The sequence below is a fragment of the Sinocyclocheilus grahami genome, unplaced genomic scaffold, assembly GCF_001515645.1.
Source record: "Sinocyclocheilus grahami isolate Dianchi unplaced genomic scaffold, SAMN03320097.WGS_v1.1 scaffold2141.1, whole genome shotgun sequence".
NCBI lineage: Eukaryota > Metazoa > Chordata > Actinopteri > Cypriniformes > Cyprinidae > Sinocyclocheilus > Sinocyclocheilus grahami.
The window spans coordinates 47564-63819 of NW_015507320.1; the positions used below are offsets into that span (position 1 = coordinate 47564).

The following is a 16256-nucleotide window of genomic DNA, read 5'->3' on the forward strand; positions in this document are numbered from 1 at the left end:
TATATATATATATATATATATATATATATATATATATATATATATATATATATATATATATATATATATATAAATACCTTGCTATGTGTACTGCGTAAGGCTAACCGAGACTTGTCATCTGCACTTATATATTGTTGCTCTTTTGTTAGTTTTGACTGCTTTTATTGTTCTCATTTGTAAGTCGTTTTGGATAAAAGCGTCTGCTAAATGACTAAATGTAAATGTAGATTAAGCAGACATAAAAACAATTCAAAGTGTGTAAAATCATACCTATTCTCTGGATCATCGTCATCATCCACCACCTGGGAGGATTCAGCCTTCAATTCAATTTCATCACCTTCATAAACAAGAAGAAAAAACTTATAAGCCGTGAAATTCAATCAATTTTACCCCAAACGCTAGTTTATACAACACTGATGATGAACCTAATGATCTAAGACACTCAGTGTTCAGTAGAGCCGCCCACAATAGTCTTCTTTCTTTTCCCAAATCTTCACTCACATCTCAAGAATGGCAAAGAAAACACTCAGTGGACCAAATTTTAATTAGTCGGTTTGTTGCAGGGAAAAAAAAAAACAAACAAAGACAAAAACACTCCATAGGATATAGAGAAGTCACACAGTCTGTAACGGTCACATTGTTATCACCACTGCTACACAGTTATTTATTAGTTTTTCTATAATGTAGCCTATGGTAGGGCTGTGCCATTCATTCTGACAACTGCCCCAGGTCGAGCAGTACAATTAAATTTTTTTTTTTGCAAATGCCGTTTTAGGTTAATATTATGACACTGAATTAGTACAAAGTTTTGTTTACAAAAGAAATAATAGGTTAGCAATTAAGTGTTACATCACAAGCATGGAAACATCTGGATTTGTGTCAAATGAGGGTACATGAGAGTAAATGTAAGCCATATAAAGGCGATCTGGAAACCCTATTTTCCGCAAATTTATTCCACGAGTTATTCCACTGCACATGGAATCGCTTCTTTCTTTTCCCAAATCTTCACTCACATCTCTCTCATAGGTGCACGGGATTATAATCATTTCTTCCTTTCGTTCACTTTGAATTACTATATTTGCATCCTTTGCAGTAGTAAAGCATAAAAACGTTGTAGGACAGATACTTTTTACTTGAATATCAATTTCTGACTTGCATGTCAAATTCTATTTATTTAACATGTCAACTTGTATGTCAAATTCTATTTAACGTCAACTTGCATGGAAAATTCTATTTAACACGGCAAATTCTATTTAACATTCCATTTTCTTCTTGTTAGACTTTGGTAAGGCACGTCATGTTGTATAGCGCATTTCACACTTGCCAATAATTTCGTTTTGCTTTCTCTGGAAGTGCAATATCAAATATAGCTTTCATTTCTTGCAGAAGATAAATTTGCTTTTCTGACCTGAAAGCGCAGAGCGGCAGATAAGATGCCAATATGATTGAATTGATATCATAAATGAGTGCTTAATCCACTAATGGCTTTAACGAACGACTAACAGTAGATTAGGACAAACTTTGGTCAATGGTAGCCCTATTGTTCAGTGTATTATATAATTACATTATATTCCAGCTGTTAATGTACACTTTTTTTTCTCGAGCTAGTCTACTCTATATTAGTTTTTTTTACTGTAATAGAGTTTTTACTATTCTATATTACAGTGACTATGTCTTCTATCCAAAAATGGATCCATCTTAAGTACTCAGTGTGTAGCAATACATGGACTAATGTCTCCGTTCAGTGATCTTTGTGTCTAGGTCTGTTTCACTTCACATATACAGTGGGGAAAATATTTATTTGATCCCCTGCTGATTTTGTAAATTTGCCCACTTACAAAGAAATGAAGAGTCTGTAATTTTTATGGTAGGTTTATTTGAACAGATAGAGACAAAATGCCAACCAAAAAATCCAGAAAAAAAAAAACACATTATATAAAGGTTAGAAATTGATTTGCATTTCAGTGAGTGTAATACGTATTTGATCCCCTACCAACCAGCAAGAATTCTGGCTCCCACAGATTGGTTATGTGCCCATGTGGAACACAGATTAGTCCTGTCAATTTAAGAAGTTACTCCTAATGTCAGCTTGTAAGGTGTATAAAAGACACGTGTCCACACAATCTGTATCTTTCATTCCAACCTTTCCCACCACCATGAGCAAGACCAAAGAGCTGTCAAAGGATGTCAGAGACAAGATTGTAGATCTGCACAAGGCTGGAATGGGCTACAAGACCATCAGCAAGAAGCTTGGGGAGAAGTAGACAACTGTTGGTGTGATTATTCGGAAATGGAAGAAATTTTAAAATAACATCACTGAATAACCTCAGTCTGGAGCTTCGTGCAAGATCTCGCCTCATGGGGTAAGGATGATCATGAGAAAGGTGTGGGATCAGCCCAGAACTACACGGGAGGAGCTTGTTAATGATCTTAAGGCAGTTGGGACCACTGTCACCAAGCAAAGCATAGGTAACACACTACGCAATGGACTGAAATCCTGCAGCGCCCACAGTGTCCCCCTGCTCAAGAAGGCACATGTACAGGCCCGTTTAAAGTTTGCCAAAGAACATTTAAATGATTCAGAGAAGACTTGGGAGAAAGTGCTGTGGTCAGATGAGACCAAAATTGAGCTCTTTGGCATTAACTCAAATCGCTGAGTTTGGAGGGCGAGAGATGCTGACTATGACCCCTAAAACACCATCCCTACAGTCAAGCACGGAGGTGGAAACATTATGCTTTGGGGCTGTTTTTCTGCTAAGGGTACAGGACGACTTCACCGCATTGAGGGGCAAATGGACGGGGCCATGTACAGTACAATCTTGGAAGAGAACCTCCTTCCCTCAGCCAGAACACTGAAGATGGGTCATGGATGGATCTTCCAGCATGACAATGACCCCGAAACATACCTCCAAGGCAACAAATGGAATGGCCTAGCCAGTCTCCAGACTTCAATCCTATAGAAAACCTGTGGAGGGAGCTGAAACTTCGAGTTGCCAAACGACAGCCAAGAAACCTTAAGGATTTAGAGAGGATCTGTAAAGAGAAGTAAACCAAAATCCCTCCTGAGATGTGTGCAATCCTGGTGACCAACTACAAAAAAACGTCTTACCTCTGTGCTTGCCAACAAGGGTTTCTGCACCAAGTACTAAGTCATGTTTTGCTTGGGGATCAAATACTTATTTCACTCACTGAAATGCAAATCAATTTCTAATAATTTTTTCTGGATTTTTTGGTTGGTATTTTGTCTCTATCTGCTAAAATAAACCTACCATAAAAATTACAGACCCTTCTTTTCTTTGTAAGTGGGCTAACTTACAAAATCAGCAGGGGATCAAATAAACATTTTCCCCACTGTACCATGTGAGCATGGCATGTGCAGTTTATTTTCATTTAGGCAGTCTTTTTAATAGGAGAGCCACTAGGTGCCGCACTCCAAAAGTGGCAGTGAGTACACAGTTTTGCCCACAGCTGATGCTGAAATCAGCTGGAGACTAAACATCAGGACACTAGAAAAAACACAAAAGCAGATCAAAAACATCTGAGCTCTGAATGCAAACGACTGAAGCAGGCAACACTCTGCAAATTGGTGATTTACGTAAATTATTTACCATTGTGATGCAAAATTGGTCCTCGTATATAACCAGTGTTGGGGAGTAATTAGTTACATGGATGTGTTACAATTTAATTACAAAATAAATGTTACTGTAATTCGTTGCAGTTACTGAGAAAAAAAAAATTGCAATTAAATTAGTTACTTATGAAAATGGAATCGATTACAAAGGGGGTTACATCAGACAGACACATACACACACTTACAGATTTAATTGATTTCTATCCCAAACTGCTTTGACTGCTCTAAAATATAAGACACCAATGTTTCAGGAGTTTAGGACACAGAATAGGACACGTGCTTATTTAATAACGGTTTTATTTCCTATTTGGGTTTATATGCTTTATTTTTTTAAGATGAACTGTTAGTTTGGCATTGTTAGATGCCGGTGTTTCCTGTCAAACTCTGCAAAGATTTGATTACAAAAACAGTATCATAACAGTATCAGGGCATGTCCACACGTACACGGGTATTTTTAAAGAGTTGTTCCGTCTTCCGTTTTTAAAGGGGTCATATCAAGTTTTCCTTTCTCTTTGGAGTGTTACAAGCTGATTGTGCATAGATAAGATCCCTGAAGTTGCAAAGACTAAAGTCTCAAAACCAAAGAGATATTCTTTATCAAAGTTAAGACTCTGCCACGCCCCCCTAAAACGGCTCGTTCTAACACGCCCACACATATCTACCTCACTATGTGGAAATATTTGCATACTGCGCCCAAATGTGCACGCGAAGAAAGAAGGCGTGGTTTCAGTAACCGCAGTTAGTGTTGAAGCAGCATGTCAGGGAGACGCTGTGTGTTTCTAGGTGAAAGCAAAAGCACTTTATTTGGCTTTCCGAAAGTAGATGTATTTAGGAATCTTTAAGATCACTTGCAACAGAAAAGCAATGCATTTTATGGACGACCGTTTCGCGAACCTAGGAGAGGAGGTCATTCTGACTTTGCTATGACAATCTGGCGCTTCTGAATCAGCTACTGTAAATATGAGAATGGCTCCAGTTCAAACAAAGACATCGGAGCAGTGTTCAAAACATGGAGAGATTGTTTTTTAATGTATATATTAGGGCTGTCATCGTTAACGCATGCAATTAATTTTACAATCCTTAATGCATTAAAATAATTTAACGCAATTAACGCAAAATTACTGAAGCACAATTTCTATTCGAACCCTTTAACCCAATTTTGCTACTCTGCTTGCGATTAGATCATTTTAAGCCGCTAAACTCCGGGAAAGTTTTCAGTCCAATGATCCAGTAAGCGAATGCATTCAAACAATCCATCCAAAACAGCGCTAATATAAAGGAAACCAGGCGGATTGTCAACATCTCACCACTGTATGGCCAGATGAGATGCAAACTAAGTTTTTTCGACTGGTCAGTCTCGCTAGTAAAGTTTTGATGGATGAAGACTGCAATCAAGGTAAAGATGATTGTGGTGGCATACAGGAGTCGTACAGTACAGTAAGCACGCGTGAGTCCATTATAATAATGCGTGTATGAGTGACGCACTGATCACACATTGTATTTATGCACAGGCACAGACATTTCTGTACATTCACGTTGTTTCCACACACATTCACGATAAAGTTTTGATTTGTCATGTTTATGTTGCTGTGTTTAGTTATTCTGAATGGATCCGTGTAGTAGATTTATGCAGTCAGCAGACCATTGGTTTAGGTTTTTGTGGCATCTCCATGTGGTCCTGTTCGGTATCACAACTTGGCTTCTCTAAAATGTAAAAAAGCTCTTTGCTGTTGCACTGTACACATACTATACAATTCAGATTTTTTTTTCTCTTTCATATGTGCTTATATGGGCTCCTTATATCATTTGGTTCTTTTGGAAAGACATCTAAATTTATCTTGAAAAAAGCTTGCAGAAAATATAGATTTTTGAGAATCACCCTTCAATCTTTTGGTTTACTTTGCTGGATATAGCAAATTATGTCAAAATAAACGTTTGAAACAAGATAAATGGTCTATGCTTAATTTCATGAAGTGTGCGATTAATCACAGAAAAAGGATGATTAATTAGATTAAAAATTTTAATCAATTGACGGCCCTAAAATATACATATATAAAATGTACATATAATATATGGGTCAAAGACATTTAAATGTCCGCATCAAAATAAATTTTACAAAAGTGATTTTATATACACAGAAAGCACATTAAATGCTAGAAAAAGTGTCTACATTTAAGGTTTTGGGAGAATAAAATGTGGGTGAAATAATGCACCTTCAGTGTCACTTATATTCATGTATATATAACACACTACTGCTCAAAAGTTTGGGGTCAGTAAGACTTGAAATGTTTTTAAAGAAGTCTCTTCTGCTCATCAAGGCTGCATTTATTTGATCAAAAATACAGAAGAAAAAAAAAACATTAATCTTGCAAAATGTTATTACAATACAAAATAATAGTATCTATTTTAATATCCTTTAAAATATAATTTATTTCTGTGATGTATTTCCATCAGCCATTACTCCAGTGTAAAGTGTCACATGATCTTCAGAAATAATTCTAATATGCTGATTTATTATTAGAATTATCAACAGATGTGCTGCACAATATATATATATTTTTTAAACTGCGATACTTTTTTCAGGATTCTTTGATGAATAAAAAGTTAAAAAGAACAGCATTTATACAAAATATAACAATTTAATCACTTTTAATAACAATCACTTCTTAATTTAACATCCTCGCTGAATAAAAGTTTTAATTTCTTTCAAAAAACAAAAGAATAAAAATGTACCGACCCTAAACTGTTGAGCGGTAGTGTATATTGTTAGAAAAGATTTCTATTTTAAAGAAATGCTCTTCTTTTTAACTTTTTATTCATCAAAGAATCCTGAAAAACGTATCACGGATTCCAAAACAATATGAAGCAGCAACAGTTTCCAGCTCTGATAATAAATCAGCATATTACACTGATTTCTGAAGATCGTGTGACACTGAAGACTGCAGTAATGATGCTGGAAATACAGCTGCACATCACAGAAATACATTACACTTTAATGTATATCAAAATAGAAAAACATTATTTTACATTGTAATAATATTTCACAATACAAAATTTTTTCTTGTATTTTTGATCAAATAAATGCAGCCTTGCTGAGCAGAAGAGACTCCTTTAAAAAACGAACAAAAAAACATCGTTCTGATCCCAAACTTGTGACCGGTAGTGTACATTTATGTAAAAGTTCAAACAACATACTTATTCTGACCTGTGCGTATTAAAATATATAAAAGAATAAGTGAGCATACTAAATTTTATCGCATTTTAATTGAGTACAAAAATCTTGCTGACAAATAGCCAAACTGGGATAGTGGGATAGTGATAGTTTTCTGTAAATCATGGTAAAAAAAAAATTCTTTATTTTTTGCACAAAAGAAAAAAAACACTATTTAATTAAACAGGACACTTTCTAATGTATTAAAAACCAACAACAATTCAAAGCTGTATTTCACTTATTGTTTTGATGCTTGAAAACCATTTTTTGTCCATTTACCACTCAACCATTTACTAATTAAACTGAGAACCCTTAAAGTTGCACAGCAATGTTTTCACTTAATTTGACTTTATACTGCAGTGCATTCATCAGGATAAGTGTTTGCTGTGGCATTAAAAGTGGTATTGGGAAAAGTGTAATTCCACTGACTACTAATACGTTGGTATCGTCACAGCTAGAGTGTTATAAATAAATACATGTTCTGCACCAACCTGCATTGCTCATCCATTCCATCTTCATCCTTGCTGATATCGTCACTCATATAATATTTGAAACACGACTGTAAGAAAAAGGCATGCATGTGAATGAGAGAGATACAAGCGCGTAATTGGCTGTAACAAGTTAATCTGGTTTCTACCTTGCAGATAAGAACATGTAGTGCGGGATGTTGAAGCACAGAATCTCTCTGAAAGTGATTGACTTGCTGTCCACATGCTGTGCAATTAAAAATCTCCTTGAGCCGCTCGTCTGCAAGAGATTCAAAAATAGATGATGACGATATAAAACAATCATACTGCCACGCCAAGACTCTGGGAGCAGCCTCAACACTAGTTCATGAGTGTAGTAACAAACTGTAGTCGGTTACTGATTCAAAGTTACATGACAAAAATTGTAGTTAGTAACGTGACCCATTACACATTTCAGGTAATATAATGACTCTTTTTTTTTTAATTACTTTTGACCTAACTTGTTCATCACATTGATTTAAATATGCTAATCTTGTACCATATCGATATAAAAATACAATATATATTCCATTCGCAAAGGGGTTCACGAGTTTAATCAAGAGCTACTTAATAGGCTGATAGATTGTGATATCCACAGTATTTGACCTAATGGTGATTTTAGAGACCAAACATATAGCCATACAAATAAGGGAATTTTATGTAAATATCGAATGACAATACAAAAGATAAATGTGGAGATCTATAGGTCTGCTTCATTATGATGACCTAACTTCATTTTTAAACTTAAGAACTGCATTTAATCTCTTCCATTGTTTGGGTTAATAGGCTACACTAAAATTACACTTCGTTTTTAAAATTACATTAGTGATTGCCATTTTGGAAAAAAAGAAAGAAAGGAATTTCAGCACATTAACCTAGAAATAAGAAATGATTTGACCGTAGAAAACAACATATACAATAGATCCATTTGACCCAGTGCAGCAGTTATGTAACAAATAAATCGATCTGAGATAATTCACTAGCCTTTAATGGGGCCTGGGATCATTTACAGTACACAAACCCACTCACCGGGACGTTTCCGAGCACCGTCCTCTTTCACTTTACTTCCTCTGCTACGAAACTCGGGGCCGCGGAATTCATCTTTAGCTTCATTAGCAACCGGTTCCGGCTTGACCACCACTGTGCCTGCGAAACGTGAAGGAGGAGAGTCAGTGCGCCTCTTAAACGACATGCTTCAGAAGAATTTACCATCTTAACAGAGGACGAACCTTGCGGCAGCTTGCTGATATCCAGACTGCTCTGCATGCTCTCATCTGGGCCGTGTTCACCTGCACTCTCGTTCGCACATTCAGACTCCTCTACAGCAGTGTGCTTGGTCACAAATGAAGGTTTTCTTTCATTAACAATAGAGGGGAAAAGGGGTTAACAGGTTGTACAAGTTCAGTTTATTTATAAAGCACATTTAAAAACAGCCAGAGGCCGACCAAAGTGCTGTACAAGTTAGAATAAAAGAAAAAATTAAGTACTCTAATAGCAGCAAAACAGTTCAAACAGAACACTCTTATAAGCTAAAAGCAACAGAGAATAAATAAGTTTTGAGACAGGACTTGAACTCAGACAAAGTGGAAGTCGATCTAATACAGAGTGGGAGCTTGTTCCACAGCGTCGGGCCGGCCACTTCAAAGGCTCGGTTGCCCCTCGATTTTAGCCCGGTTTTGGGTATCTGAAGGAGGAGCTTATCTTTGGATCTAAGGCCTCTGGTTGGAGAGTATGGGTGAAGTAGATCGGACAAATAAGTAGGTGCTAAATCATTTAATGATTTATAAATCAGTAATACAATTTTAAACTCAATTCTAAAATGAATCGGAAGCCAGTGAAGGGATCTCAGAAGGGGGGATAAGCAGGATCAAATGTCCTCATTCCCTTCAGGAATCTCGTGGCCGATACTTTTTTCTGTTTGACCGATGTGTTCGAGGCGGGACGTTTATTTTGACGGCGAGAGCGGCAGCGCCTGAACACACAGTGATCACATTCTCCCTCGTTCGCTGTCGTCGTTCAGTTCGGTCTAATAATGTTAAACAAAGGAATTAAAAGGTATACAAAAAAGTATTATGACGATTGCTTTAATATTATTAGTAATAGAAAGGCAAACATTATAATACTTTCTCATTTGCCGTCAGCATTCAGCAAATACGCATTTATATAATTTAAACAAATCTTTGAATGACTAATGAACATTTAATTTCACAAACGTTGCAGAATTAGTTGAATCTAGTTGAGATCTTGTGAAGTAGGGATGCACGATTAATCGAATGCGATTGTCATGCGCATTTTGATACTAAAGCCGGTTCTGTAATCAGCAGTAAATCATCATCGCGTGCTTTCAGATGGAGCAGCATTTACTACACAGAGCCGTAGTTCACTGACAAGTTATGCAAAAAAAAAAAATTTTTTAAACGCAGATGATTTTATTGCGCGATTATGAAAGCAAAGAAATCGTTCATGATAATGACAGCTGTTTGCGTAGTTTCTCAGTGAACTACGGCTCTGTGAAGTAAATGCTGCTCCATCTGAAAGCACGTGAAAATACCACATTTAATAACATGTTTTTACTCCAAACTCACTTCATAACGTCAGTCGAGTGTTTGAAATAAATCCTTCTGTCAGATGATGTGGTTTCTTACGCAGAATAAGGCACTCAACATATTTCATAGTATTTAAGCAGTGATAAAGGCATTGCATTATAAATATACGTTATTTTAATGAAAATTATAATAATAAGAACTCAGATAAACCGTATATTGCCGTAGTCGTGTGTTTATTAGTCACGTTGAATCAATGAAAGCAGTTGAATCTTCTGTTTATTCAGCTGCAGCCATAGGCATTTACTGGTTTCTTCTGCGAGGCGTATTTGGAGTTTCTCTGGCCTTCAGATGGAGATTTACTGCTGATCACAGAACCGTGCTTCACTGAAAGATACGCATGACAATCGCAGCTTCATTCGAATCGCGATCTCCATTCCATTTCGATTTATCGTGCAGCCCTATTGTGAAGTGTGCATTTGTATCCTTCATGATCGCGTGTGCTCTGCGTGACGGTCGGTCAATATGAATTGAATACGGACAGGAGGAGAGTTCAGCTTCACTGGAGATGCGCGACCGACAAACTTTAAACTTGTGATTTCAAATTATGCTACACTTTATGCATTTGCCCACTGTCATATATTTATGTCATTTTCATTGCGTGCTGTATGTAAAAAGAGTGTTACCTTGGCTTTATTTGAATATATATTTGAATATAAGCATTTACTTCCTTTTCAATTAGATTTTTATTAAATATTTATTTGTGAAAAATGCTTTGTCTTCTAAAGTATAAGTATGTTTACTTTACACAATTATTTTTAATCCATTTTCAAATGATTTCAAATTTCTTAAATATTAAAATAAATAAAATGATATCGGCTTTATATCGGCCACCTTGCTTTCCAAGATATCGGCATCAGCTGTCAAAAAAACCCATATCGGTCGACCACTAACCAAAGTACAGGAAATTGCAATAATCCAGGCGAGAGGTAATAAAAGCATGGATAGCAATCTCCAAGGAGCACTTAGGAAGAAATTATTTGATTATTGATAGAGCTGGACCCAATGATCGCACTAATCTGCTTGTCAAATTTGAGGAAACTATCTACCATCACACCTAGATTCCGTACTTGGGGAGAGAAGAATTGATTTAAGGATTCAAGGTCAAGGTGATTTCTTGGCCTGAATTCTGAGGAGTCAAAAACAATGACTTCTGTTTTGTTCGAGTTCAGAAAAAGAAAATTCTTGGCAAGCCAAGCCTTCACGTCCTCAAGACATGCTGTTAGGTTGCCCAGAGAACTCTTATTTTTCTTAGACACAGGCATATACATTTGCATATCATCGGCATAGCAATGAAATGAGACATTATGTTTCCTAAGAATGGAACCGAAAGGGAGAAGATAGAGAGAAAAAAGGACAGGAGCTAAAACAGAGCCTTGAGGCACACCACAAGATAGATTGTGAAGAGAAGAAGAGAAACGTCCTATTTTTACAAAGAAAAGTCTATTTGTAAGAAAATATTTAAACCAACTTAAAACAGCCCCCCCCAGCCCAACGCAATACTCCAGCCGAGAGATAAGATAAGTTCCAATAAACATGATCAAAATACATCCTCTTCCCAACTCAAAATTCCAGCATTCCATTCCCACAACAACCTGCAATCCTTTAGAGCACAGCGTCAAATTACACTATTTTACTGGACAAGAGCCAGAGCGTCGACAATAACTGCAGCCCAACTCACCTCTTTGAGCGTGAAGATGAGGGTTTGGTCATTTCTGAGGAGCAACCAGGCTGAAGAAAAGAAAAGAAAAACAAAAAAACATTTCATTTCATTTCCAGTCTTATAGTGGTTTTGCATAAATCAAGCACAAAGCTCACAGAAACATCTCTTCGCCAAAAAAAACAAACTGATTATAATAACCCAAATTTAGAAATCATAAATATTGCCGCGATAAGCTTTCAGGGTATGGAATAAAATGGATGTGCTGGGTATCAATTTAATTTCCTTTTTAATTTAAATTAATTTAATTTGTCTTTTATAAACTTCCTGAAGAAACTTTTGAAGCAAACTGAAAATCAAAGCATGAACATGAGTCGTGTAACGGATTCTTTATTCATGCACTATATCATTCTCGCACTATTACAGAGAATGATGGCAGAAGCGGTCTTGTTTTTTCCCTCAGAAAGCCCTGTTGCTAAATGGCAAGATGTATCATTATTCTTTAACAAATCTGTCTGAATCCTAATTGTGATGCTCTTCTTCATGTGCGCTAATCTCAAAGAAAAAAAATGGCTCTAGGATTTGTCTGCGACTTTGCAAAAACTGGGCAAGTACAATTAGAGTCTTTTAGTTTACACGTCATTTTAAAAAGACTAACTATTGCTTTAGTTCAACTCAAGTTGAACTTGAAAGTGAACGTAAATGCACTAAGTGAGAACAGAAAAATGACCTTACGCTGTAGACTTGCCTTGACACAGACGGATAGAACACAGTGTTTTAGAGATAAAAAGCAAAAACAGACTCGGTAGACGTACCTCATTCATTCTCTCATCAGGGATGTTTGAGTCACGATCAGCCATATTACCTGCATTACCAGAAAAGCATGTAAACTTACAAGACGCATTATTTTCAGATTTATTGCAAATTAAAAATTCAATTAATTGCTGGAAGTTAAGAAAGCATGTACACAGGGCTCGACAGTGTGACCATTTCAGTCACATTTGCAACTGAAAACTACTGCGTGCGACTATGAAAACATATTTAGGAGCACCAGTGCGACTGACCCGATCATCATCATACTTGAGATCGCGCTCAGGGGAGCTTCAAAGCTTTCGACGTGTTTTTGCAGCGTAGAGTAATGCATCACAGACATATCTCACGAATCCTTTCATAAGCAAAGTGAGAGAGTCATTGCGCAGTGTAGAGAGCTTCGTTGATTATAGATGTGAGATCGAGATGAACTAAGATGAGTGACAGCTTTTAATGATTTTTAAGGGAGTTCGTAAATGTGATACTGATTTAATACAATACAATAAACAAGAAGTTTATTTTAAGTGACTTACATTGTCTGACTATAACACTATTGTCTGATTTTGCTCTAATTCGTCGTCAAAAATAGTTTAAAACAAAGACACAGCGGAGCCGCTGCGCATCTCCATTCAAACACAGCGGTGTCTCGTTTATGAATGAACTGTGATTTTAAACGAATCTGGTGAGTCAGTGATTCATGATTACCCATTCATAAAGACAGTCACTTGATTCGTTCCTGAGTCATTGCACTCATTCCACTTCTGAGCCTCATCAAATGTCTGAAAGTACATCAAGCCACTTTTGTGTTCTTCTGTGCCACCTCTGTACAAATTAATTTTGTTAATACTGATTTCATTTGATTTTTAACGCATGTTTCTTATTCTACTTGTTCTTATTCTGTCGTTTTAATTACAATTTTTAAAAAGCTTATAAAATAGAATATTTTTTAAGATTCTGACAAAAGATGACATACTTTTAATAAAGTTAGAGGAGTCAAATATCACCTCGTAACGGGAAGGCTACTTTTTGATAACATTTTGGATTATTGATAAATTTTTTAAGTTAGGAGCACAAGATCTCCTAAAAAGAAAAGCGTAGAGCCCTGGTACATATTTTTTACACTATTTATACATAGCTATCATAAATTGGCCTTATTTATTATATTCAGCCTTTGAAAAGCTGACGGTAGGGATCCTCACCATTGGAAATGTCTTGAGAATCAATGCTTTCGTCGTCTGGAGAATGACCCAAGATTTTTTAAGATTCTGACAAAAGATGACATACTTTTAATAAAGTTAGAGGAGTCAAATATCACCTCGTAACGGGAAGGCTACTTTTTGATAACATTTTGGATTATTGATAAATTTTTTAAGTTAGGAGCACAAGATCTCCTAAAAAGAAAAGCGTAGAGCCCTGGTACATATTTTTTACACTATTTATACATAGCTATCATAAATTGGCCTTATTTATTATATTCAGCCTTTGAAAAGCTGACGGCAGGGATCCTCACCATTGGAAATGTCTTGAGAATCAATGCTTTCGTCGTCTGGAGAATGACCCAAGAACTCATGAAGTTTAGTCACCAATGTATTCAACTTACTGGACCTGAAAGAAACAGATGTAAGATGCAATTTACTACAGATAGTGCTCTTATTGTTACTGTAAAACTGAATATGGAATTTCAGCCTAAGAAGCTTTCAGATTATTTATTTTATTACACAGACACAGACACACAGACACACACAGACACACGGACATGCGGACACACACAGACAGAGACACACACAGACAGACACACACAGACAGACATTAAACAATGCCAGGATCCATGTTGCTATGGTGGAGCTCCATGCAGCTGATTGGCTCGTTTTATCCCGTAAGTGTAAACCAACCAGGAAGAGAAACTCCCGTTTTTGCAGGTGTTTTCTCCATTTTTACATCTTTAAAAATGACTCTGGTTTTCTACCTGCATTTCTTGATCACTAAACTGTGAGAAAAACCTATGATAATTAGTAAATAGCACAAAAAAACTAATTAAGAGGAAATGGGGTTGAAAGAAATTACTTTATTTGAAGCAAATACCAAAAACAATGACATTCATTTACAACTGACTGAGAAAAGAGAGAGAGAGGGGGAATATGCATGATCACTGGAAGTTCAAACGAAAGCTCTTCTCTTGTTCCTTGCTGCGGCTTTCACACAGCTTTGAGACCTCCTCCACTCGCCTCTGGAGTAAAGCTGCACAGAAAAACTTTTATTGCACAGAGTTTATTTTTTAGTGTGTAAAAGGTTTTAAAGCCGAAAATATACCAACCAGAGTTTTGCTCTACCCACTGCAGGGAGTCCATATGTGCATTGAGGATTTTGCAGATCTGCTGAAGCTGAAAAAAACAACAACAGTCATTCTTAGTACAGATCACACAACAATTAAGGAGCATTTCTGTCTGGACTACTGGCCATATTTTGCATACCGGGTCAGTGGAGTCAGCAGGACCGCTGGATGTGTTGAGGTGTTCAATAATCTCTTTCAGATCTTGGGACATTCTCTTGAGTTGGGCATCTACATTTTCTGCCAACTTGTACCTGGATAAATAAGCTCATTCAGATACTCAATGACGCCACAGTAATGCAATATGAGATGCTTAGATGGCCGATTGAGTTCTTACGTTCTCTCGCGCTCTTCATCTGCGTTCTGCATGTAAATGGTTCCGCTCTGCTCCTTCACAGACTCCTCTAATGGACCAAGAAGGTCCTCCAGCTCTTTCTGCTGGGAGAGGATGAAGTCCAGTTCCTGATCTAACCTGTGGTACAAGCACCAAAATATGAGAAGCACAAAGTTTGCATCTTTTATTGTGACTGGTCAACTCTCCACTCAAACCATTAAGTAGCTGCTGTAAATAGCAGAATAATGTACAGTCAGCCAGTCACTGCAAAAAATAAAATTAATGTGACCATGGACCACAAAACCAGTCATAAGGGTCAATTTTTTGATCTGAATTTTTCAAGATCTGAAATCTTTATAAATCAGCTTTCCATTGATGTATGGTTTGTTAGGATAGGCCAATATTTAGCTGAGATGCAACTATTTGAAAATCTGGAATCTGAGAGTGCAAAATATTGAGAAATCACCTTTAAAGTAGCATAAAAGAAAAAACAATTATTTTGACCCATGCAATGTATTTTTGGCTATTGCTACATATATACCTCGGAATCAGAATCAGCTTTATTCGCAAGCACACAAGGAATTTGTTGTAGTTTTTAAGAAGCTCTTGGTACATACATTTCTGACATGAGAACAGAAACATTTAAATAAGACTTAACAATAAATAATGTGTATGAATCTGGAACAGAAGATTTATGTACAGATATGTGCATTATTTACTCATATATATATATATATATATACAGCTGTATAAAAAAATATGCATATGTATTTACATAGTACTTGAGAGAGAAGCAATAATTAGAGATGGAGAATGAATTACAGAACACAGGTTCCTGTGTTAGCTGTTTAGGCTGGAGATGGCATGGGGGAAAAACTGTTTTTATGCCTAGATGTTCTAGTGCACAGAGATCTGTAGCGTCTGCCGGAGGGGAGAAGTGCAAACAGGTTGTGTCCGGGGTGAGACGGGTCTTTGATGATGTTACCTGCCCGTTTCTTCACTCTGGAGTTGTACAAGATTGGGCAGGTGGACACCAAAATTTGCTGGCTGACCCAAACCAGACCGTTATAGAAGAGCACAGAACCGACTCAATAATAGCGGAGTAAAACTGTGTCATCTGTGCCTGTGGCAGGTTGAACTTTTTCAGTTGACGAAGGGAGTAAAACCTCTGC

The 16256-nt window shown here is 36.7% G+C and overlaps 2 protein-coding genes across 2 annotated transcripts in view; both read right to left on the reverse strand.

Moving 5' to 3' along the window:
* Window positions 1-13668, reverse strand: part of LOC107574187 (transcriptional regulator ATRX-like) — a gene marked incomplete at its 3' end in the record, with an annotated part of 51763 nt that extends 38095 nt beyond the window's left edge. Inside the window, exons 1-9 of the mRNA XM_016260652.1 lie at window positions 13621-13668; window positions 12427-12476; window positions 11633-11682; window positions 8578-8702; window positions 8378-8494; window positions 7480-7589; window positions 7330-7401; window positions 2144-2174; window positions 271-337 (exon numbers count right to left, since the gene is read on the reverse strand). Coding sequence (XP_016116138.1) covers window positions 271-337; window positions 2144-2174; window positions 7330-7401; window positions 7480-7589; window positions 8378-8494; window positions 8578-8702; window positions 11633-11682; window positions 12427-12471 — 617 coding nt within the window. The remainder of the gene's footprint in view (window positions 1-270; window positions 338-2143; window positions 2175-7329; window positions 7402-7479; window positions 7590-8377; window positions 8495-8577; window positions 8703-11632; window positions 11683-12426; window positions 12477-13620) is intronic.
* Window positions 13669-14466: 798 nt separating this feature from the next.
* LOC107574190 (nuclear pore glycoprotein p62-like) overlaps window positions 14467-16256 on the reverse strand; it is a 15397-nt gene continuing 13607 nt past the window's right edge. Inside the window, exons 10-13 of the mRNA XM_016260654.1 lie at window positions 15088-15222; window positions 14893-15004; window positions 14736-14802; window positions 14467-14659 (exon numbers count right to left, since the gene is read on the reverse strand). Of these exons, the coding sequence (XP_016116140.1) occupies window positions 14568-14659; window positions 14736-14802; window positions 14893-15004; window positions 15088-15222 (406 nt within the window). The 3' untranslated portion in view covers window positions 14467-14567. The remainder of the gene's footprint in view (window positions 14660-14735; window positions 14803-14892; window positions 15005-15087; window positions 15223-16256) is intronic.